Below are 25,729 nucleotides of genomic sequence, written 5' to 3' on the forward strand. Positions count from 1 at the left end.
TTTTAAAGCTGCCCTAATTTCTCCAGTTTGAGAAATAATTGTTTATTGTAAAAGAAAAAAAATGACTTTTACATCAGCCAAACCTAGTTTTATGTTACTACAGGATTATACAGAAGCTGAGAATAAATTTCTGGTGATGAAGATGTTGATCCAAGAAAATGAAATTTGTGAAAACTTTATGTGTTTGGTTTATTTTGGACGTGGTTTACTACGATGTGCTCAAAAGAGGTAAGGATTTTAATTAACGGGTAGATGTTGCCTGTGAAGTCTCAGCATTGTGAAATGGAAGTAAGTGTGCTCAGTATACCAGGCATCGTGACATTTGTGCTCTACTGGTTTATCCTTTTCTTCTTTGGCTATTTGTATAGATAATTTCTTTAATGTAGTTGAGAATATTAAATAGCAAACTTAACTGGCGTGTTAAGTTTGACCATAGCAATAAAAGACAGTCTAGCATTAACATTAGGAGCATAGGCTTTAGAGTCTGACAGACCTGGGTTCAGCTACATTTTTTATCACTTACACTAAGAAACTTAATGTTGTTAAACCTTATATTTTTTTCTTATCTCTAAAACAGAACTAATAATAGTGTGGGGTTCACTTCATGAGGATGTTGCAGGTGATTAACATAGTGCCTAGGACACAAAAATGCTATACTTAATAAATAAATTATGGTTGGAGTTATTAGTATTATCACCACTAACTTGAAATAGGTTTTAAAAGTATAAAATGAGCTTATAAAGAGTTGAAAAGGGTCCAAATGCTGAGTTTTTGGAGTATTGGCTACTGCTTATTTTAAGAAAGTGAAATTGTATGGAGGAAACTATATAGATTAACTGTTTACTTCCTCTATGGAGATCCATAACCATTTGTAGCATCATTCATTCATTTTATTTACTAAGTATCCATTATATTCCAGAAACTGTTAGGTGTTGAGGTTACAGTGGTTTACAAAATATAGTTCCTGTCTTCATGTAACTGAAAGTACAGTGAAAGATACAGATCTTAATCAAATAATCAGTCATAAAATATTTATGAAATAGAATAAAGAACTATGAAGGAAACTAGAGTGAATAAAGTCTTTCCTGGAGACTGGTTCTGGGAATCAGAAGTCTCCCTGAGGAAACAATGTTTGGCTAAGATCTGACGGATGAATTTGGAAAAGTTTACTTGGGCATACTTTTATGAAGGATTACTGCTGGGCCAAACCATTGGATCCCTAAAAGTGTCACCTATGTGGTAGTTCCCTGATTCTTTGTAAGGTTGATCTCCTATTCTCTGGGTTGCCTGTATTTTTACTAGGGTATCTGCAAGACATCTCACTTCTTGTTCACTGGGTCTGAGCAGCATGTGCCATCAATATAGTGGGGCTAGTATGATGCTTTGCAGAATGTCAAGATGATCCAAATCCCTTCAGTTTATACTGTGACAAAGTAAGAGAATTAACATAGCCTGAGACAAGAGCAAAGAATATGTCCTGCTGTCCTTCTCAGATGTGAAAACTGTTTTTTATTCTCTTTACTGATGAGCATTGGAGAGAATTCATTCTCCAGATCATTGACACTGGAAGTCCAGTTGTATGGCAGCATCATTACTTTCATCCCTGACCTGTGGAGGACAACCACCACTGAGCTCCTCAAAGACACTGGTGCCCTTCTTACTCTGTATTTCTTATTGTATTAATGAATGGGATGTCCTCTGAGCCTTTCTAGGATCACTTAATGGGTTCTGTGTTTTTATGTAGTAAGTCAATTCTAACATTCTCACTTCTTGAGCCTCCTGACTCCTTTAATATGCCTCCAAGAAATTTTCAGCGTTTCTACTTAATTTACTATAGACCATTGTTGTGTCCAAGTTTCAAGGAGCCTTCTCAGCACCATATTAGGACTGGATTCAGATGTCCTTTCTAGGAAGATAAATCTTGAATTATGGAAGAATTTTTCCATATCAGTGTACACTTCCCCATCCAGCCTTGTGTTTACTCTTGGTTCAGCACTTTAAAGATCCACTTCCACTCATGTTCCTGCCAGTACGTTCTAGTCGGGCTCTGCAATTCTTATGATTAACAAGCTTTTTCTTCCTGGGCAGAGGCTCTGTTTTCTCACTTGGGCTCTCCACCTGACCTTAGATTTATTATCTGAAGGCAATGAGGTAGGGGAAGATCTTAAGAAGGAAGGACATCATCTTTTGAGACATGCATCTCAGCTGATATTTTTGCATGGTCTCTAAATAAAGATAGGCTGCTCTCCTGTGGCAAGGAATAGGTCTTTGCCAGTCAAGAGCGTTCATGGGGGGAATTTAAGGATTCAGTGTTTCTAAGCACATTCACCTAAATATCCCAATTTTACATCTCAGGGTCTACTCATAGCATATCAAATCCCTAATTTTTGTGTAGTTCTGTTGAGGCTGTGTTTTGGGTCTCCTTTGCAGCTGTTCTACCCTTATGGTTAAATCTTGAGCCTCATTTTCATCATAGTCTGCCTTATGTCTAGAGGAGATTCTTTAGATGTTGCCATAGAGGCCTTCTAGTTTTCAGTGTCCTGAGTTGATGATATTAGTCTTGTTGAGGCTGTGCATTCAATATCAGTTTGTTTCACTTTATGATTAAATTTGGGCCTTATTTTCAGCACGGATTATGGCCATAGGGGATGAGAGTCTCATTAAATTGCCCCCATAGAGGCCTTCTGGATTTCACAGTGTATCCTGAGTTAATGGTTGGCTGACCTGTGCCTGTCATTCTCTTTCTTCAAGGCCTCCAAGACAGTTAACAAAAGCCAACCAACTCTACAGTCCCTTTAATTACCATGGCCCCCATACTGTTCAAGCTTGAGCTACTACATAATCTAGTGCCTCCCCTTCCACCTGTATTTCATCCCAATCTGCCGCAGGTGAGAGTCCTAGTATTTGTATTTCTATGGCATGCCAGAGGTTATCACCACCCTATTTATCACAAAAAATGGGTTACTTGTTGTATCTTTGGTAAACCATGCATCTGCACAGTCCCATTCAAACTAACCTCATTTTAAAATTCCTTTCAGATATAATGGAGGACTGCTAGAATTTCATAAAAGCTTACAAGAAATTGGAGATACAAATGACCATTGGTTTGACATAGATCCTACAGAAGATGAACATTTACCTACAACTTTTAAAGTAAGAAATTATTTAAGAGTAACATTTTATTTGTAACTAATGAGAATCATAATGTGTGAACCAACTATGTCATATTCTTACAGCATGCATGTTCTTTTATTGGCACATAACTTTTTATATAAGAAACAACCTTTATTGTATTACCTAGTGCAGAATGTATGATTCAACAAGGAGGGAGAAGTGAGGTGGCAGTGTTAACATTTTCAAATAACAAGAAGATTAATAGCAATACTAGGCCAGTACTCTGCATGGTTAGAGTCAAATGTAGCAGTTAACTTTTTTTCCTAATTATCTTTACCATTATTTTGCTGTTGATTTATATTACAAAGTAGTAAATGCTTAGTTCAGAAAACATGGAAAATATAAAAATGCCCAAAGGTGAAATTCATCTGTATTTCTTCTTCAAATGGATAAACCATTGTTAGGATTTTTATTTATATCTTTCCAGACACACACACACACATAAACAATAGCCTTTATTTTGTGATTTTAAGTGTGATGTTGTGCACACTTATTTGTACTCTGGAAATATATAGTATTTTTTATTTCTCAGTCATTAGACTATTATACAATGCAATTTTGGTGTAATGTATCATATAGCTTTGCTTTAATTTACTCAGCTAGTTCCCTGCTAAGTTTATTCTAAATATTTCCAGTTTTTCCTTCTTATATAAAGTGATCTTTGCATATTCGTCATGTCATTTCATTAGAATAAATTTCTAAAGGTGGAATTGTGGAGCAAGTGTTCACACAATGTAAAGTTGTTACACGTCTCCATATTTTATCTCAGGACATTGTACCACTTTGTATTCTTTAAATAGTGTGAGACTTTTCATTTTCCCACACCTTCTGGGTGTACTTTACCTTTTGGGTAATTTTTAACCCATCTGATAGCCATTTGGGTCTTTTAAATTTGTTTAATATGAACATAGCTACAGCAGGTTTCTCTTGGTTAATGTTTGAATGACATATCTTTTTCAAAACTTTAGATCTTTCTTGATCTTTGTGTTTTACCTGACTTTAAGGCCAAAAACATTACTCAAAATAAAGAGAGACATTTTATTAAAACATAAAATTCAGTTATCCAGAAAGATATAATAACTCAAATTTGTATATACCTAGTAGTATAGCTTCAAAATATATGGGCCAAAAATTGACAGAATTGAAAGGAGAAATATTTTTAAATCCCCAATCACAATAGAATATTTTAATATACTTATCTCAGTAATGAATAGAACATGCAGACAGCTTTTGGCATTGTCTAGGTAATCATATGACTTTTAATTTTGACTTGCTAAAGTAATAATTTTATGCATTTTTAAAATACTAAATTTTCACCCCTACTTTACAAAGCAGTCCCTTACTTTATCCTGGTTGTTTTACTCTTTTGTTTCCTCTTTTTAAAATATTTTGCTTTCTTTATTATCTAAGTGAATATTTATTTAATGCACAGTAATATATATATTCAGTTTGTCAAATAATCTTTAAAAACTTAAAATAAGAGTTTCTGTTTTGTCATCTCTATCTGAAATTCTGCTTCTTCCAACTTTCTAAGCATTTTTCTTTGATGTTTACCTATTTTCCAAAAAAATACTATTTAAAACATATCACCAGGTTTTCTCTATTGACTTTTCACTTTGAAAAATGAGAGTTTAGCTTGCTTATACATCCCCTATACACACACACACACTCTCTCTCTCTCTCTCTCTCTCTTTTTCTCTCCCTCTCTCTCTCTCTTTCTCTCTCTCTCTCTCTCTCTCTCTCTCTCTCTCTCTCCATCCTACTGGTAGTTACACGTTTTTATTAAGCTGGCCTCAGGGTTTCCCTTCACTCTCATCCTGGGAATTTTCCTCACCTTTCTTCTATGTGGAATCCTCTGTTTCTCAGAACTCAAGTTTTCCTTCCTAGGGTTGCTTCCTTGTTTTGGTGGTGCAACTCCTCTAGCCTCTAGCAGCTTCCCGTAAAAGAGGCCTTGCATGGGAGGTAAATTTTTTGAGACCTTTCAAGTGTCAAAATAATTTATCCTTTGTATGCTCTATTCATATCTTGCTTGAGGGTAGAATAATTTTTCTTTTCGGAAACAGGTTCTTGCTCTGTCACCCAGGGTGGAGTGCAGTGGCATGATCATAGTTCACTGCAGCCTCAACCTCCTGTGCTCAAGCAATTCTTTTCCTTCAGCCTCCCAAGTAGCTGGGACTACAGGCACATGCCACCGCACTTGGCTAATTTTTTTTTTTTAATTCTTTTTTTTTTTTTTTTTTTTTTTTTTTTTAAGTAAAGACAATCTCAGTATGTTGCCCAGGCTGGTCTCAAACTCCTGGGCTCAGGTGATCCTCCCACCTTGGCCTCTAATTTTTTAAAAGCATTTTTCTGTTATCTTTTAACTTCTAATATTACTTTTAAGAAACTTGATTTCATTCTGATTTTTAAACTTTTGTATTTGACCTGTTTTATTGTCTTCTTTCTGAGAATTGTTAAGAATATTTTCTGTATCCCCAGTGTTCTGAACTTGTGTTTTTTGCTTCTGGGACATTTTCTTGTTTTATATGTTTGATAATATTTTCTTAACTTTCTCTTTTTCTTTGTGAAATTCTTTATTATTCAGATGCCTTGCAGACTAGACTGAGTCTCTAATTTTCTTATTTCTCAAAATATTTTTTTCTACTCTCTGGGAAATTTTCTCAACTTTATCCTCCTGCATTGAGCTAATATTTGTGAAATAATTTCTAGAGGCTTATTTATCGTATATACCTTCAATATACTACCAGTAATACTATTTGAAATTTTGTAACCCTATCCCTCTAAAGGATAAGTATGAAGGACCTTATCTAAACATTTAACTTAGACCTGATAACATGATTCACCTGTATTTAATCAGCATTTCATTTATTTGTTATGTGTTTTATTCTATTTTTTTTCTTAGAGAGAAGGTCTCATTCTGTCACCCAGACTGCAGTGGAATGTTGCTACCATAGTTCACTGCAGCTTTGAGCTCCTGGTCTCAAGCAGTCTTCCTGCATTGACCTCCCAAAGCACCACGATTACAGGCATGAGCCACCACTTCTGGCCATTTAATCAGCATTTTAAAATGAGAAATTATATTCTGATTTGTAACCAAAGACATTGAAAACATATTTCTCTACTATACTTTTGCCCGTTATAGCAGGAATGGCATATTGCAGTACCACAGTGGTTCCACTGCCAATGTAGTGACCTAGGGATTGGTTCCAGCCAAGATTCTCTTGGACACCAGTGATTTATTATCTCTCTGTGTGTACATATTAGAGCAAATAATTCTTGATAGGAACATGCCAGGTGTTATGCTATGAGTTAGGTGATAAAGAGAAGTATGGCTTCAAACATAAACTTCTCTCCATTCTCCATGATTTTATCATTCATTAAGAAATCCAGTCCTTCTAATTTAGGACCTTCCTATACGTTGTTTACTTTGAATTAGGGAAATGTTTCATTACTATTAAAAAAATACCTATATACAAGCACTTCAAAAAGGGGTATGATATGGACATATTACCAAGGTAAAACATGGGTAGTCTTACTTTATTATTAATAATTCATAATTCTTTGTTTTTAAAATCTAGGATCATCTTAATAATTTTATCAAGACAACTGAAAGTAATATAATGAAGCAGACGATTTGTAGTTACCTAGATTGTGAACGATCTTGTGAAGCTGACATTTTGAAGAACACCAGTTACAAGGTACTGTAATTGACAATTAACAGTATTTTTAAAAAAGCAATTGAAAAATTATATATATAAAATTATAAAAAATTATATTATGTATAAAATATTTTAAAAGAGCATTTAGTTTAATTACAGTGGTAAAGCAGCTGAAAAGTTATTTGACTGTCTCTGAGAACTTAGATTCAGAGTGATCAGAAATTATTTATATTCTGTGAGTCAATAAAAGAATAAATTGGTTTTGCTAAGGTTTTGTAACATTCACGTGCATCTGAAGTTATAAGTATTATTCCTGCAGTCAATCATACAGTGAAAATGATCTAAAAAATGCTTTACTTTATAGTTAGAATTGTTAGAGGTTAAGAATGGTAGCAGTTTACTAAGGAGAAAGTTTGTCACTCCTCAGGAATGATGCTACTAAATAAGTGATGATTTTCTCTTCTATGGGCCTTGGCAGGGGGAAAAAGTAACCAGCCTTGATTTGAAGAAATTTAGCTGTCAGAATACTTCTGATAGATCTATCTCTCTGGATCTATCAGAATAAGACTTTGTGAAATCACAAGATAGGATGAGACGATGTACAAATCAGACAATACTTCTAAAAAAAATAACTGAAATCTTAATTGCGAGGCATGATGTGTACAGCCAATCCGATAGCTGGGGAGAAGGAGAAGACCAAGATCTACTCAATAGAAGTTGAAAAGTGAGCCTGGTGAGATGCAGTGCTCAGGGTCAAGCTTGTTCAGTATTGGTTTAGGTGACATGGCGATATGGTCCTAAGGTTTCTCAAGAATGCTTTAGGGTTCTAATCAAATGAACAACAGCATGTAGCAGCAGAAATACCTGGGCACACAATTTAATTTTTGTCATCAAAGCAAAAATTTTAAAAAGCAAGGCTGTAGTTTCCAGGCAGGGTACAGTTGGAAGGACAGGCAATCTGTATGCTCAGAAAAACCAGTAGCTCAGGAGCTGTCAGCAAGGCAGCAAATCTGAGTTCTCATGATTGGTAACAGGGGATTCAGGCAGTAATGGTATGGAGCTGGGATGGAGGAAAAGAGACATGTAAAAATGGAGATGAACATGTTCCTCTATAGACATCACTCACTGGGTTTCTAATATTGTGTTGTACGTAGAATGTGGAAAATATATTAACTTTTCAAGTTATTGACCATTTTTTTCCGTCCTAATTTTCCTGTCTTTAGTGACTTGTAAAGTTATTTGGTGATCTCTGATTTCTGTTGATAAATTTTGAATGCCATGTAAAATTTAATTATAGAATAATTTTTAAAGTGACTTAATATAATTTTTTTTATCTATGTAAGAATCGCCATGTCCTTACTGATAACTTACTTTTATTTTTTTCCAGGGATTTTTTCAGTTAATGTGCAGTAAAAGTTGCTGTGTTTATTTCCATAAAATTTGCTGGAAAAAGTTCAAGAATTTAAAGTACCCAGGTGAAAATGATCAGGTATTATATTCGTTCTTTTTTTTTTTTTTTTTGTAATTTTAGTAGAGACGGGGTTTCACTGCATTAGCCAGGATGGTCTGGATCTCCTGACCTCGTGATCCGCCCGTCTCGGCCTCCCAAAGTGCTGGGATTACAGGCTTGAGCCACCGCGCCCGGCCTATATTCGTTCTTAAAACTACAACAGCATTTCTTTCTCTACCCTTTCCTCTTTTGTTCTCTTCATCATCGTTTCTTCCTGTTCATAACTTCCCTCCTTCTTTTTACTTCCTCCTTTTTTTCGTTTTCTTTTACTTCCTTCTTTGTTCTTTCCCAATTCTCTCTGATGCTTATCTCCCTACCACTTTTCATTCATTATCATCATTTATTGAACGGTTCTTTGAAGATGACACGCTACCAGTTGATTTGCTTAGTGGTTTCTATCAATTTGTTCCCTTCCTTTTAGAAATGTATACTCTTAAGAATAGAAATATTGTTGCATATATGCACATAGGATCATAGAATAGAATTTCTTAGTAAACACACAGAAATGATAATTATACAATTTTAAGGATTTCCATTTTAGAGGTGATGAACAAGGACAGATTTCATCGTCTTCAAAAATATATTTAGAATCTTTAATATTTATATTTAGTTATAATGGTTACATATCATATATAGTTATAGATAATATGTAATTATATAACATGGTTATAATATGTAATAGTTATAATTATGACTATAATTTTGTTATAATTATATATAACTATATAACTATATAATTATATAACTATAATTTTATAAGTTATAATTATAACTATTATATAATATATAATATATAATTGTTATAATTATTAACTATTATATAACATACAATAGAGTTGTTTGCAACTAATATTAAAGTGGAAATACAAAGCCCAGCTCTGAATTAATTACTCCTTAGTGAGCTGATGACCGTAAGTTGGGTCTATAATGTTTGATTCTATAGTGTTTACACTCTACAAACAACAGAAAACCCATTTAAAGTAATTGTGGTGTAGTAGAAAGTGCATTGAATATGGAGTTGGGAGATCTGGGTTTCAGTCCAGACTGAGCCACTTACTAGTTTTATTATATTAGACTGGTAACTTAATTGCTCAAAGACTAATTTTTTTAAGCTGTAAATTAATAATAAGATAAACCTATTTCATAGGGTTTTTGTAAGAATTAACAGATAAAACAGATGAACTCACATTGTAAACTGTAAAAACAATTGTATGAAGATTTACTTATTTATTTTTAAGTGGTATATACTTTACAATTTCCTTGATTGTTGGGGCAATTAATATTACTGAATTTTAGAAAGAGAAGTAAAAGAAAAATGAATAACTTAGCCAAAAGAAATATCAGGCCAGAACTAGAGAAAGGATGTAACATTTTTATTCTTTCCTTTTCCCTAGAATCCTCATGTATCTGATAGAAATTCAGTAATCCTCTTTACACATGTTTAATGAGTACATTTTACTTGAAGTTGCTTTCTTCAAGTAGCAAGAAGTAGCAAATGCATCAAGCATGGAGTAGCAAATGCATCTTAGTCTGTAATACAGCTACTTGAAGATTTTGAAGTAGAGTGAAATCATACATTTTAAGTAGGATATCCATTGATTTATGAAATGGACCATCTTTTAACAGCTACCTGTCAAATATTCCCATCTTCCAGTTTACTGTCTAGCAACATTTGCTTCTAACTAAATTTATTTAAATATAATCAGATTTGCACATCAGTGATTTTTTCTATTTTTATTTTTTTCTATTAATAACTTTAGAGTTTTAGTGGGAAAAAATGCTTGAAGGAAGGATGTACAGGTGACATGGTAAGGATGCTGCAGTGTGATGTACCTGGAATTGTTAAAATTTTGGTAAGTATCTTGTTTTGTCCTTTTTTTTTTTTTTCCTTGCTTTCCTTCCTTGGAAAAATATTTTTGACTTGAAACAGACCTGGGATCATCATAATTGGATTCCAGCCATGTTGCCTTTGATGGTGACTAAGCTCTTGGACCTTTTTATTGCTGTGATTTGTGCAAAGTAGTATTTAAGTGGTCTTTAAGAACAGTAAAAATTTAAGAATAAAGAGAAAGACACAAAAAGAGAAACAAAGACAAAATATGCCATAAGTATACCAATAAGGAAAGTATTGTGAACTAAGGATAATGTATCTAATCTTTTGACTTTCTAACCTAAGGTTAAAAATAATTTTAGACTTTCTGAACCTCTTTTAGTCTGTGAATAACCCCCTATGAAAGTATCTATAGAACATCACATATAGTACCTGTTACATAAAATGCACTCAGATGATATCCATTTTATGGTTTAATTAATGAACTATCTTGTTGAATTTTTAGTTTATAACTAAATAGACCAAATTATGACTAGAAATGTATCTTATTTCTTTATTTTAAAATATGCTATTTTTGTATTTCAGATTTGGCATTTAAATCCTATAGTGATGTAAAGTAGAACTGCTTTTTTAAGGTCAACTCTAGTTTGTTTTTTTGATCAGGATTATTTATTACTTACCTTGTTATTTATGTTTTGTTTGTTTTATATTCACTGTGACTTAACTCTCATTGTATGTTTCAAATGTTAAGCTAAGAAATAACATTACAAATTTTGAAAATTGAACTACTTTAGGGCTATTTTTTTCCCCCATTACTTGCAGTTTGAAGTTGTAAGAAAGGATGAATATATAACCATTGAAAATTTAGGAGCAAGGTAAGCTTAAAATAATATATTCTGTTACCTTTTTTGGAATATGCATATATTTTTTGGTTGCTTAATTCTTCTGTGTTTCTGTCACGTAATGGAGCTGCATTAAATTTTAAGGTAGTATGAAGGTTTGTGAAAAAAATCATATTTAATTGCCATTTGTTTCCCTCTCTATCACCATTTATTGTAGACATTTTACATTCTAAAGCAGAGATGGAGAAATTATGTGAATACTTTCCCATTAAGTGTGAAAATAATCCTTTTCTTTAAGATATTTTTCTTAAAGTTAGTTTGTTATGAAATATAGACTTTTCTATATTTCAAAACTTATCCAAACCACTAAGCTTGTCTTACAATTAGAATCTTCCTGTTTCTTAGATGAGAAAACTGTATTGCAGAGTAATATATTTGATAAGCCTAGAATTAATAGAGATATTACAGAGTGTTGCTACTGAAGTTAGAAGTTTCAGTATAAACGTTCTCCTAATCCATTGATTCTCTTTTTCTTCTGTTTAATGTGTAAATGCCATTTTTCAATCTAGTAGGGACATTGCATTGACATCTAAAGCATCAGTTTTCCCTTATTAGTTAAAGAAGCCCAAATCTTTATATCTAGCACAGATCTCTCTCCTAAAAGCTTGACCTGTATAGTTACCTGCATACTAAATATCTCCATTTTTATTTTTCAAAAATGTTTATAATTCAGCATGGCTAAAACTGGACTCATGATCTTTCTTTCTAACACTGCTTTGTAACTTTTTTAAAAGTCCTATCAATTTAGTTTTTTTTTTTTTTTTTTTTTTGAGGCAGAGTCTCACCCTGTCGCCCAGGCTGGAGTGTGGTGGCTCGATCTTGGCTCACTGCAAGCTCTGCCTCCTGGGTTCATGCCATTCTCCTGCTTCAGCCTCCCTTGTAGCTGGGACTACAGGTGCCTGTCATCACGCCCGGCTAATTTTTTTTGTATTTTTAGTAGAGACGGGGTTTCACTGTGTTAGCCAGGATGGTCTCGATCTTCTGACCTCATGATACGCCTGCCTTGACCTCCCAAAGTGGGCGTGAGCCACTGAGCCCGGCCAATTTAGTTTTTAAAATATAAATTTCTTCCTATTTCTGCCCTATCTCTACCACTTCACTAAACTAAATGAGGTTATCATTATTTCTCATTTGAAATTCTCAAACAGCTTCTTAAAACTGTCTTTAGCCTTTCCTTTTTCCAGTCTGTGGTTTTCATAACCATCAATAGGACTTTTCTAACATAAAAATTGGAATATATCACTTCTGTGCATGAAGATCTTTCAGAAGCTTCTCATTGCTCTTAAAATTAAGTTCAGATTCTTTAACTTAGCTCTTCACTTAACCTTGTACACAGCTGAACTCATTCATGCCATCTCTTGTCACTTTACTCTTAACCATATATGTACCAACTATATGGAGCTTCTTTTGGTTTCTTCAGTGTGCCATCTCAAGAAACTTCCCAAGTTATTGCATTGAAGTGTATGTAGTTTACTGTTTGACCTCCAAGCTTTGCTTGGAATACTCTGCTTTGCCTAGTTAAAACTTTCGAAAAGCCTTACTTAGATTACAGTAGATGTTCTATCATGTATTTCCTCTATTTCTATCAAAACATTTACTAACGTTTATTACACTTTCTTCTCCATTTGAATGTAACCTCCACCAGGGCAAGAACTTTATCTTGTTTTCTGGTATGTTCCCGGCACATAGCATAATATCTGGCACATAGCTAGGCCACAATAAATACAAAGTAGAGATTCTGGATTCCATTATTCCCCAATGTTACTTTTATTTTGACAGGCCACTAATTTGGCTAGATGTGAACTTTGAACACTTTCGGATCCAGTCTCAGTCCAGATCTTTTGGTCTTAGTTGAGCTGCTTTTAGTCTGTTCCACACATGTGGTTCAGTGTTCAGTCAGAGACATTGTGGGAAAGAATTTGGGGATCTCTTTTCTGATTACTTTCCCTTCTAGGATTCTCCCATTCTCTTAGTAGTCATGGTTCCATTTCAGTTTTCTGGTTTCTTCAGCCAAAGAGACCTTTTCTCTGTAGTGATGTCACCTTTCTCATTGCTAATGTTAGCAATTTGTGTCTTTTTTTTTTCTTGATCATTCTGGATAGAAGTTTATCAATTTTGTTGATCTTTTCAAAGAATCAGCTTTTAATTTTACTGATTTTTCTGTAATGTTTTTGTTTTAAATTTCATATATGCTCTTTGTAATTTCATTTCTTTTGTTTGCTTTGGGTTTAATTAGCTTTGATTTTTTTAAGGTGAAAGTTTTGATCATTGATTCGAGACCTTTCTTCTTTATAAATTGATTTTACATTAAGCATTGCTTTAACTGTGTCCCATATATTTTGATGTGTAGAAATTTATTATTACTATTTTCGTTTTATTTTAAATATTTTCTAGTTTTGTGTGTGTGTGTATGTTTTAACCATGGGCTCTTTGGGATTTGTTAAATTGCCAAATATTTGGTAATATTTCAGCTGTCTTTCCAGATATTGACTTTTAGTTTAATTCTCTTCAGTAATTTATTTTATGATCGTATTACTGTGTATCTTGGTGAATGTTCCACTTGCATTTGTAAAGAATCTGTCTTCTGATCTTGAATGAAATAGTCTATACATTAGATAAAATTAGTTTACAGCTCTGTTTCATCATCATTTTTGATTATTTACTTTTTCACCAGTTACTCAGGGAATGTTGACATATACGATTCATTTTTTTAATCTACTATCTAATTGTATATCTAGAAACTCTTATTAAATGCTACACACACATCTAGGATTGTTACCTTTTTTTCTTGACAATTTGACCCCTTTATTCTTATTTAACTTTTTTTTTTTTTTTTTTTTTTTTTTTTTGTGAGACGGAGTCTCGCCCTGTCACCCAGGTTGGAAATCTGTGGCGCGCTGTCGGCTCACTGCAACCTCCGCCTTCCAGGTTCAAGCGATTCTCCTGCCTCAGCCTCCTGAATAGCTGAGACTACAGGCGCACACCGCCATGCCCAGCTAGTTTTTGTTATTTTTAGTAGAGATGGGGTTTCACCACGTTGACTAGGATGGTCTCCGTCTCCTGACCTCATGATCCACCCGCTTCGGCCTCCCAAAGTGCTGGGATTACAGGCATGAGCCACCATGCCCGGCTTTAATATCTCTTTTTAACCCTGATAGTATTCTTGCCTGAAGTGTTTTTTGTCTGTTATTAATATAGCTACTGCAGCTTTCTTTTGATTAGTGTTTGCATGGTATATCCTTTTGCATCCATTTACTTCAACCTATGTATATAGGTGGCATAGGTCTTTCTTGTTTTATATATACAATATGACAATCTCTGCCTTTAAATTGTTTTTTTAATTCCATTTGTATTTTCTTTACTAATTTATATGGTTGGAAATGTACTGTCTGCCTTGTTGTTTTCAGTTTTCCCTATCTGTCTTTATTGTTTATTTTCTGGTTTGGTTTATTAGTTTTACCCTTTTTTAGTGGTTGCTTGAGGACTTACAATACATATTTTTAACTTACCAAAGTTTATTGTAAAATAGTATTATACCACAGCATGTGTAGTGTAAGATACACCTTACAATAATAGATTTTCATTTCTTCCCTCTTTTGTGCTATTGTCTTAATATGTTTTACTTCTACTTACTTTATAAATTACATAATATATTGTTACTTATAAGTGTAGTTTAATTTTTTCTGTTTTGAACATTATATGTGGAAACATTCATTTTATACATTTTAAAATCATGTTTAGTGTGATTCCATTCTTACTATTATAGTTTTAGAGTTTTCATTTTTATTGCTTCACTAATTTAATCATTCTACCATTAACAGATATTTATTTCTAGGTCCTGGCTATAACAGTAGTTTTGCAGTGAACACTCTTGTACATGTCGCTAGGTCATTATGAGCAGAAAATTTTCCAGAATATATACCTAAAAGTAGAATTGCTAGGCCACCTGTATATATCTATAACTTTACTAGCTTTTGCCAAATTGTTTTCCAGCATGGTTTTACAAATGTACACTCCCCACCAACAATATGGGAAATACCTTTTACTCGGTATCTTTGCCAATGACTTCATATTGTCAGAGTTTTACATTTTTTCAATGTAATGTGCAACTAATAGTGTTATAGTGGTACTGGAGATAAAAATCAGTTAACAATAACAAACAACCACCACCAAAATCCCTTTCCTCATTAAGCTTACGTTGCAGCGTTGTTGTCCAGTATTTTTTTGTTTTGTTTTCCGTGGTTCATTTCAAAGCCAAGCCATCTGTTTAATGGCAGCATTTACCTGGTGCTTATTCTAGTTAATACATTTTGCTACTTTATTTTTTATTTTTCTAATTGTTTGTATTGATGTTCTACTAGCATCTGTATTGTTTTTAATCAGTAGGTGTTAAATGAGTTGGGGTTTCTTGGAATAGTTATTGCCAAAAATATTATATGGGGAAGAGAGGTCCGGGGAGGACTTCTAGGTTTGCTATTTTTCTGTTTGCTTGCTTGCTTTTTTTTTTTTTTTTTTTTGTCTTACAGTGCAAAGCTTTCTTTCCTTTTTTTCTGCTACCACACATCCTTTTTGCAAGGAAGTTTGTAATATGATAATTTTAGTATGAAATCTGGCAATACTGCTTACTTGATAATTCCAATGAAAGTGACAGCGTAGGGTTTTCATTGTTGGTGAGCTCTATTTGTTCATTATTTTTTCTCCTTCTTGAATTATTTCTAGGAGTAGAAGATGAAAATACTTACTTAGCCATGCTCGTACTAGAAATCTTGACTGACTTTCACATTGTTTTATTTCCGCTATAACTTAATTTTTTTCCATTTGCAGTTATAAAAAGTTGATATCTCTGAAAATAACTGATACTGATATAAGACCGAAGATCAGTTTAAAATTTAATACAAAAGGTATTATTTTATTTTTATATGCCTTCTGTTGAAAAGTATGTTAAAATCTTTGACTTCTCTGTCAACTTTCATGCCATAAACAACCACGTCTTTACCGTGTTTGTCATTCATTAAGCTTGGGTTTATACCAGCACTTGGTGTAGGCTGGAAATCACAGACAGGAAGATCAGCAGATGTATGGATCTCACATTACCTTGGCATCCTATAGAGAGGCATGCTAGGTCTGGTGCATAACTGTGACTATACCGTGGGATTGTGTTCCAGCAGAGGTTTTCTACCAACCCTTCCTTCCCTTGTTGCATTCCTTCTTAATAGAGCAAGCATTAGAGTACCCTTACATGAAAGGAATGAACATTTTGAGTTTGAGGCCAAGTACTCTAAACTTAGCTGCCAGCTTTTTAGGAGTGTGCTAGGAAATATCCTGCCCAGAACCTGGAGACCTTAATTAAGGGACCGTGGGCCCATGGAAGAATAGTTTGGTGGCAGTCTAGCCAACTTTGTATTTGGTAACCCAAAGAAAGCTCCCTGTGTCATTAGCTTTTTAACTTTGCCTCCACAGTGTATATCGAGTATTTCAAGCAAAAATGTTAATTTAATAAATCTCTTGAAACATAGAATCTTGAAGGATAAAATAAAGCTGCATTTTGTGAGAAACACATATTTTGATATCCATATAACGCCAAATGCCGTCGTATAACAAATTATTAGTACTTTCTAATTCACCTTAGCCCACTTTTCTCCTTTGAAAGCACTATTAAAACAGGAAAATACCAAATAGTTCAGTTTCATGCCTTATTCCATGTTATTGATGAAATACCTACCTCTCTTTTTTTGAGGGGATGAGAAGATGAGGTTTATTAGATCAGAATTTCTCAAACATTATATATATATTTGATATATCTGGCAATTTTGTTAAAAGGCAGATTTCAATTCAGTAGGTCTGGAGTGGGGCCTGAGACTGTGCTTTTCTAACAGGCTCTCAGGTGGATGCTTGATGCTACTGGTCTCTGGGCTACCCTTTGAGTAGCAAGGAGCTAGATCTTTTGGCATTTCTTGATATAGATCTGAGCTATCTAGTATAGTAGTCCCTAGCTGTATGTGCCTACTTAAATTTAAATTAATTAAAATTAAATTGAAAATTCAGTTCCTTAGTCACCCAAGCAGCATTTCCAGTGCTCAATGAGTATTAGTGCAAATATAAAACATTTTATCACACGATATTCTGTTGGGCAGTGCGGATTAGGATAAAGTATAATTGTTTATGTAAAGTAGAGTTAAACATTGACAATTAGCATTCTTGGCAAATTTCAGAATTTTTAAAGACCTAATACTGTGATGTCATTTTGTTGCCAAAGATCATTTACTTGAACAAAACCTTGGATGATTGAAAGACTTCTGTGGTGATTAGTCTTTGTTATTACTTTTGCTTGGGAACATTTTTTTTTTAGATGTTTTGACAGAGAGAAAGCAGCATGCTAATTGAGCACTGGCTGTGGCAAAGCCCTGTACAATCCTTCATTCTTTTGGAATAGTTTTTATCCTACAGGAGCTTAGGATATAATATGAGAGACCAAATAGAAAAAGAGAATTAATGTGGAATGTCTTGACTTCCCAAAATTTATTTTCAGATGAAATGCCTATCTTCAAGCTTGATTATAATTATTTCTATCATCTGCTTCATATAATTATTATTTCTGGTACTGACATTGTTCGGCAAATATTTGATGAGGCTATGCCACCCCCTCTTTTGAAAAAAGAGCTTCTTATACACAAGAATGTGCTGGAATCCTACTATAACCATCTTTGGACCAATCATCCTTTGGGTGGATCATGGCATCTGCTTTATCCTCCAAACAAGGAGTTACCACAATCCAAACAGTTTGACTTATGCCTCCTGTTAGCTCTTATAAAACATTTGAATGTGTTCCCTGCACCCAAAAAAGGATGGAATATGGAACCGCCATCTTCTGACATCTCTAAATCTGCAGACATCCTGCGACTGTGCAAATACAGAGATATCCTCCTTAGTGAGATTTTGATGAATGGTCTCACTGAGTCACAGTTCAGTTCAATTTGGAAAAAAGTTTCAGATATTCTTCTGCGCCTTGGGATGAAGCAAGAGGATATTGACAAAGTGAAGGAGAATCCCATTGAGAATATCTCCCTTGATTACCATCAGCTATCCATCTACCTAGGCATACCAGTACCAGAAATCATACAGAGGATGTTATCCTGCTATCAACAAGGTACTAAGTGATTATTTACTTCAGCCAATAAACTTCCGTTGATTGAATGTCTGCTCTGTGCCAGGCGCAGTGCAAAGGGCAAGAGATTCAGTGAGCTCATGGTTTTGGGAAAATGGACTCATCAGGAGGGTAATAGAAATTATAGTGCTAGAGATGTTTCCAGAATACCATGGGAAATCCTAGGCTGAAGGAGTCCAAAAAAGCTTTCTGGAGAGTGTGATTGTTAAAGAACTATTAATGGTGTGCAGAAGTTAGCCAGGTGAAAAAGATTGAGAAGGATGTTTCAGAGGGAAACAAAAATAAACGTATAGAAACATAAAAATATACTGCAGGCAACTAAAAAAGGTTGGCTTTATTGAGATTAGGGGAGAGTTCATAAGGTACATTCAAGAGGATTTTTTTTGTAACATGGAGGAGTTTGCATTGTTCAGACAGAAATCGTTGAAGACTTTTAAGTAGAGTTTTATCACATTAAGTAGAGTTTTATTCTCCAAAATTAGTAAAGTCTAAAACCATGACATATAGGTACTGTGTGGTTTCAAAGATGTTCGTTTAGACAGTGTGGATGTATGTTTCTTCTACTTTCTAGCAGAACCTTGTTTAGTTTACAATTTTAGCAGCTATTCGTTGGCTGTAGGTAATTTTAAAAATCAAGTAACATTCATGCAAGTGTTTGTATTGGCCATTCCCCAACTTGTCTGTTGATATGGAAAAGACTTCAGACCTCCTCTCCCACATCTCAGGATACCTTCTCAGCTATTCTTTTGGAAAGCAGAGTTCAAGGCATGACAACATCTCTGAAACCCTGCTGTGCTATTCAGGATGACTTCCTGGTCCCAAGTAATTTACAGCCCAATGAACAACTGATGACCACACTGATGCTATATAAACATACAACTGTACACGTTTCTAATGAACTGGTCCAGGTTTTCTTCAGAGATAATTGCTGTGCCCAATTTCAGTCTTGGTATTTACTAAGGCTCTGGAATACTTTTGTTTTCTTGCATAATCTAAGAATGAAAGAAGAGGACACTGAGTTTGATATATAAGAAAGTCAGGCAAGAATTTTTGACTTATAAATTAGGGTTTTAAAAAATACATTTACTCTATTAGGATTTTAAATGATACATGAGAATAGAGTATTTGAGAAAGAGTTTTGAGCACCCATTCAATTCAAGGTATTTTAAGCAGTTCTTACTCAAGCAGTCAGAAGAGCTTATTGGTCAAGTCCCTTTACTAGAGGCTTTCTTACCATCTTATATTTCTTTCCTCAGCTATTATAGTTGCTTTTTATTTGGATATCTGATAATTTGATTAACATCCATCATCCCACTAAATCTCCATGAAGATTGTCCTTTTTTTCTTCACCATTCAATCTCTGGAGCTTAACACAGCCTGATATACATTGTAGTGCTCAGTATTAATGGGCAAGGAGAGCAAGTGCTGATCTGGATAAATCAGATTGCTAAAAAGGTCCCAACTTTCAATGGAGGTTTGCTGTGTAATTAACTATTGTTTCATGGCCTTAGACTGTAAACATAAGTATTTGTCGCTTGGTTTAAAGTGCTTGTGTTCTAGGCTTTATCTGTGATACCACATTTTTGTTTACTTTTTTTTCCTCTAATCATGGATTTATAACCTTTATGTGATAATCTAAAGATTGTGTCTTGTCTAAACTGAATTGATGAGCAAAGCTGGTTATTTTTCCAGTTACTTATAGAATAAATTGGTGCAATATAAAAATATTCTGCCTTTTCTTAATCCTAGCCAGACATTCATTTGTTGCATTTGCAATTGTACATCTAAGATTTTTCTTTATGTATTATAGGAATTGCTCTACAGTCAATAACGGGCAGTCAGCGTAAGTATATTTAAAAATAAAATGTATATTTTAAGTATTTTAAGTAAATATATTTAAAAATAAAATGTGTAAAATGACTTTTTAACAAGAGATACCTATGGAATTATTATTTGATCAGATAAACTAAATGATAAACTATAATTGTGAAGAACTTGGGCCAGGCGCAATGGCTCACGCCTATAATCCCTGTACTTTGGGAGGCTGAGGCAGGTGGATCACAAGGTCAGGAGATTGAGACCATCCTGGCCAACATGGTGAAACCCCATCTCTACTAAAAATACAAAAATTAGCCAGGTGTGGTGGCTGGTGCCTGTAGTCCCAGCTACTCAGGAGGCTGAGACAGGAAAATCGCTTGAATGCAGAAGGCAGAGGTTGCAGTGAGCCAAGATCATGCCTCTGCACTCCAGCTTGGGTGACAGAGCAAGACTCAGTCTCCAAAAAAAAAAAAGAAATTGGAAAATCATGTGATCAAATCACCCCTGGTCTGCTGAATCAAGAATGAGCTTTATTCTGCCTTTGGCTTAGTGCATGTGCTCCAGGATTTTCCCAAAGATTATGTTCTAACGTTTTAGTCACAGAAACTTCAGCAGGCAAAAATACCTTCCCGCTTTCTCTGTTTGGTGTTTAGCGTGTATAACTTCATTTAGTCTGTCTGTTGTTTATAGCTATATACTTTTTTTGCCAGGTGATAAGTTGTAATTTTTTTATTTCCATTTTTGTGCTGTTGTTTTTTTAAGTGTAATTAATATTCTTCAATTAAAATTATACTTAAAAATATACCACCACAGATTTGTTTGGGATAAAATGCTGGACTTTCAGAGACCAGTCAGACAAAGTCCACAAGTTTTGAGACTGAGTCTCTGGGCCAGTATCAAGGAGCAAAGTCTCAAAGAAAAGATCATGTAATAGGGGGCTCACACCCCTCTTATGAAAAAGAAAGAAAACAGAAAAAATAGATCTTCTATCTTCTTATTCTTTATATTTCAGATGTATGTGCTAAAATAATACGAGTTGAAGTATTAATAGGATCAAAGTCAGGACATGCAAAATGTTAGTATTTAGAGTCTACTTAAGTTCTACAGTGTCTATTATCTAGAGTCTACCTAAGATTCCAGTAGGTAACATAGCACTCAGGTTCATATTGGTTAGTTCCAGACTGGTGTTTGCACATATTATTTGGTAATTGATAAATGAACATCACATTTTCATCGAGTAATTGAAAAGAGTAAGATATCTTTTATTTCTATTTTGTGAATGTTGCTTTTTTGGCAAACATTTTAATATTGATAAGAAGCTGAAATTGCCTTCATCTAGATTTTGAGAATTTTGTCTTTAATGTTTAGGTATTGAAATAGAAGAGTTACAGAATGAGGAAGAAGAACTAAGTCCACCTCTCATGGAGTACAATATAAATGTGAAATCAAACCCTGAAATACAGTTTGCAGAACTTAATAAAGATGGGGCCTCAATACCCAGTGAATCTTCAACAGAATCTCTTAAAGATCTCCAGGAAGTATAAGCTCTCATTAATATTTGAGTTAGAAGAACTTATTCTGGGCCTTTAATTTGTTGCATGTGCTGTACTTAAAGCATCCCAGATAATTTTAGCTTATATTTTCATAGTGTTTATATAGAGCTTGAATTGGAATGGTCCTTTCCTCAGTACTTCCTTCCATAATCTTTCCTGCCATAACCATTTATTTTGCCATCATTTCTTAAATACTTACGTGGCAAGCATTATGCTAGATTGTAATTTTTTTTTTAATCCCAATTGAAGTGGATGTGGGAAGGTATTAGAAAGTAGAAGAAAGTATAGTCTAAAATAGAGAGGAAAGAAAGGAAGAAAAAAGTGGGATATTTCAAAACCATTTGTGCAGAGGTAGAATGTAAATCATCCAGAATGGAATCTCCATATTTCTTTACAAATAAGTGGTAATGGTTATTATATAGTCACTAAATTCTTCTTAGATCTTTCATCTTATAGGCATGAATATGTTGCTTTTTAAAAAGTGCCTTCCTCCTTTGTTACTCACATCCATGTGTGTAAGTGAGCATCTGTGAACTTTTATTAGTAACCTACTTATTGACATGATGTGTCGTTCCTTTATTCATCTGTGATTATTTAAGGACAGAAAACTAGGATTAAGATAAAAATGATAAAAACAAAAATAGTTGTTTCCATAGAATCTAGAAAGAAATATCTATAATATTAGAAAACAAAAGATCTTAGTGGTTAGAGGAGATATATTTTGCAAAATAACCCATTGAACAATTCGAATTACATATTTAATAATTTTTTATCTACTAGGTTAAGAGTAAACAAAGGAAAAAGAAAAAGACTAAGAATAAAAAGGTAAGAGACTATAATAGCATTATAATAACTGATTATGAACACTTGATTAAATACATGAATTCATTGTTAGAACTTAAATTAGTTCAAATAGACATATAGCACAAATGATTCAATAGCTTACTGAATATATGATTATAGAGAAGTCTGCATATGTTATATCCTGAATGATTCTGAAGTATGAAATTGTATTTCATATTTCCCTAAATTGTAATTTATATATTTGCATATATAAATATAGACTGAATTAGTCACATGAAAATTTCGTTAATTTCTACATGCCACTTATTTTTAAAATGCGTACTCATTGTTTTAAGAATAGCTCTTTGTCATATCTTTATTGATATGTTTAGAAGCAGCTTTCAAAACTTTTAAGAAATCTTGATTTTTTTCTTTTTGTCTGAGACTATGCCAAAAATGCAATAATGTGCACAAAAAGGTACAAATACAAACCTCTTGCATTGCTGCTTTTTTGATATTTGTCAGTTGCTAGATACAAGTCAGTATCTAGCACAGTTTTAGCAGTGAGTCTCTTAATTGCTAGGAAAACTATAAGGGAAAGCCACATGTCTTTTTGTAATCAAGCATATAGCTAACCACCATGTTGTGCAACTTTGTGGTGAGAATACATTGTTTTCTAGCCTGAAAAATATTTTTAAAATCTTGATATATTCTGTATATTATAAATGGAATGAGGATATTTGCCCAACCACAATCTGGTAAGCCCATGTTGTTAGTCATTGGAAAGTGTAAACGAATTGTAATCATTAATGAAACTTAAGACAATGAAGATGAATTTGTAAAATACTTATGAAGTCAAGATTTAGAAAAGAATTTATATTCGAATCTGATAAGTAAAATATCATTGTTATATTTAACAATCATTTATTATAATTTATTTTACTTAAAAGTTATGAAAGTTAAATTTTATTTTTTAAAGACATGAGTATGGAGATTTTTCCTTACTTTTAGACAGTTCTTATCTGATAAAACAAACTAATCTGTTATTTTGATGATATTTTTAATTTTTGCCAAAGTATTGGTAAGTCATGGGTCTAATACTACATAAAACTGTCCAAGTAAATTCACAGCTGTCAAACCACCAAACTAAGTTGCAAGGGCATATACTGTGTCTTGCCTTTACTGCCATAAAATTAAAATATGGTAATGCTCAAGTTCTCAAATTTTAGTTAAAATCCCATTTCTACTTCAAATTGAAATTAAAAAGGTAACAAACACAACTAGAAATAATATATTTGTTACTATAAATATAATTACACCACTCAAAAATTCGTGACTAGTAATATTAATTTTTTAAATTAAATGTCAGCAAGTATCTAGGAACTTTTGTTTCTTTAACATCCTAACGTTTTCTTCAATTTATATTATTAAGTGAAGTTGAAATACTTTCTGAAAGTAAGATAATTTTATCAAGATAAAATTTGGACATTAAAAGAGAGATCTTATATCTTTTACCTAAATTTTAAAGTGGGACCTAAAAAATGTCCTAGGACCTATGAAATGCTAAAAATTTATGCATATTATTACTTCATATGGAATAGTCTTAGTCAAATAATCAGTTACTGTATTGTAGGCACAAGAATTGTCTAGTTATAGCGCAGAGCAACCAGTTATAAAAAGTGAAGTCAACCAGAGGGAGACTGACTCCATCTCAAAAAAAAAAAAAAAGTAAAATCAACCAAACTCTCTAATCAGAAGTTCTCATGAAAAATTCTAGCATGTAGAAATTTGCTTGTGTTCTACAGTGCTGACAAAGTCTCCATGAGTGAAACTGTGTCCTCTTTTACTTATTTTATTACATAATATGTCTGACTTACATCCTAAAAATACCTATCAGGGACTCTCTGAAAGAATATGAAGGAAAAGTAAAATTTGTATAGCAAATAGAGGGGCAGTACAGATAACTTCTAACTAGTATGTATAGGAACTTTGTAGCTACTCTATATGTTCCCTTTCTTCAGTTAAGTATTTAGTATTTGGCTTCTAATATATCCAAATTATAAATTACTCTTTTGGGGGTTAATAAGATCCTCACATCCTCCACTTAGGGTTAAGTTGGGCAAAAGAAGAGAAGACCTGTGATGAAGTGTTCGGAAAAAGGAAACATGACAGGAAATAAATCCAGCTCATCAAATCGGGTGACCTTGGCCAATCTCACTTTATGCCATACGAGGCTGATACATTCATGCATAAAGTTGTCGTGGGAAGAGCCAACAGGGAATTTGAGAAATAATCCATTATGCTAGATGTGTTTATTGTGAACAATCAAAAGTCTTTTCAACTCAGGTATTCAAGTACACTAGAGCAAAGGCAGGAGTCAATAATTCTAAAACATAGAATCAAATTGGTACTGGACATTACTGGACATTAAGCATAAGGACAGACACTGAAACACAAAAATCTTAGTATACAGACAAGAAAGCTAAACAAATTTGTACATACAGCATTGTATCTATAGAGAAGGAGACCCTGAAGTTTCTTGTATGCAAGAGATGGTAGAAATTAGTACCGTAATACTCTTAGTTTAATGCATGTTAAATGCCATTGATACTACCTTTATTTGGTATGCTGCCTTTATAGTTTTATTTTAATGAACATGAAATTTAGGACTTTAAGATTTTTTTCAAATGTGATCTTAACACTTCTTTTTCTGTGAGATTCTTAATGTATCTGTCTGATTTCTCCTTATATATAGGTTTTCAAGAACCCTTGTAGTTAGTGTAGGAATAAATTGGAATTATATACATTGTATCCAAAGGTATATTAGTAGGTACAAACACATCTCCAATACTCACCTCTCATCTGAATCAGTGATTTTGAAGTCATGTTTCAAGACTCAGTAGTAGATTATAAGACCAATTTAGTAGATCACAGCTGCCATTTTAAAAAAAGGAAATAAAATAAATAGGAATTAAAAAATACTAGAGTTCATCACATACAATATGAGTAAGTTTTATTTCATGAAACTTATATTTCAGTTTTATACTTAGGTATAAAAGTATATGTGTAAGTGCATATGACATCATGATATATATTTCTTTAGTTATGATCAAAAATTTTTTGAGAAACACTGACCTAAATGTAATTATATTACATTATGTTGTTTTGATATAGTTGATATAGATTACTAATTCTTAGGTTATTTTTCAGAATAAAGACTCAAAAGAAGACCAAGTGTAAGTATTAGTTTATTTAATTTTTAAGTTTTTCTTAGTATTTTTAAGGCATACTTTCCTAATACGACGCAAGCTTCCTTCCTTTTAGAAGTTTTCTA

General features: G+C 33.4%; 1 protein-coding gene across 2 annotated transcripts in view; it reads left to right on the forward strand.

The window, feature by feature from the left end:
• The window catches only part of DZIP3 (DAZ interacting zinc finger protein 3), a 97,110-nt gene that overhangs the window by 36,652 nt on the left and 34,729 nt on the right, over positions 1-25,729 (forward strand). For both annotated transcript variants that reach the window (XM_025375905.1, XM_025375906.1), the window contains 12 exons: positions 104-228; positions 3,039-3,153; positions 6,753-6,872; positions 8,221-8,322; positions 10,104-10,196; positions 10,997-11,049; positions 15,901-15,977; positions 17,606-18,223; positions 20,052-20,084; positions 21,428-21,597; positions 22,393-22,437; positions 25,606-25,631. In XM_025375905.1, coding sequence (XP_025231690.1) covers positions 104-228; positions 3,039-3,153; positions 6,753-6,872; positions 8,221-8,322; positions 10,104-10,196; positions 10,997-11,049; positions 15,901-15,977; positions 17,606-18,223; positions 20,052-20,084; positions 21,428-21,597; positions 22,393-22,437; positions 25,606-25,631 — 1,577 coding nt within the window. The remainder of the gene's footprint in view (positions 1-103; positions 229-3,038; positions 3,154-6,752; positions 6,873-8,220; positions 8,323-10,103; positions 10,197-10,996; positions 11,050-15,900; positions 15,978-17,605; positions 18,224-20,051; positions 20,085-21,427; positions 21,598-22,392; positions 22,438-25,605; positions 25,632-25,729) is intronic.

This window comes from Theropithecus gelada, chromosome 2, assembly GCF_003255815.1.
Source record: "Theropithecus gelada isolate Dixy chromosome 2, Tgel_1.0, whole genome shotgun sequence".
Classification (NCBI taxonomy): Eukaryota; Metazoa; Chordata; class Mammalia; order Primates; family Cercopithecidae; genus Theropithecus; species Theropithecus gelada.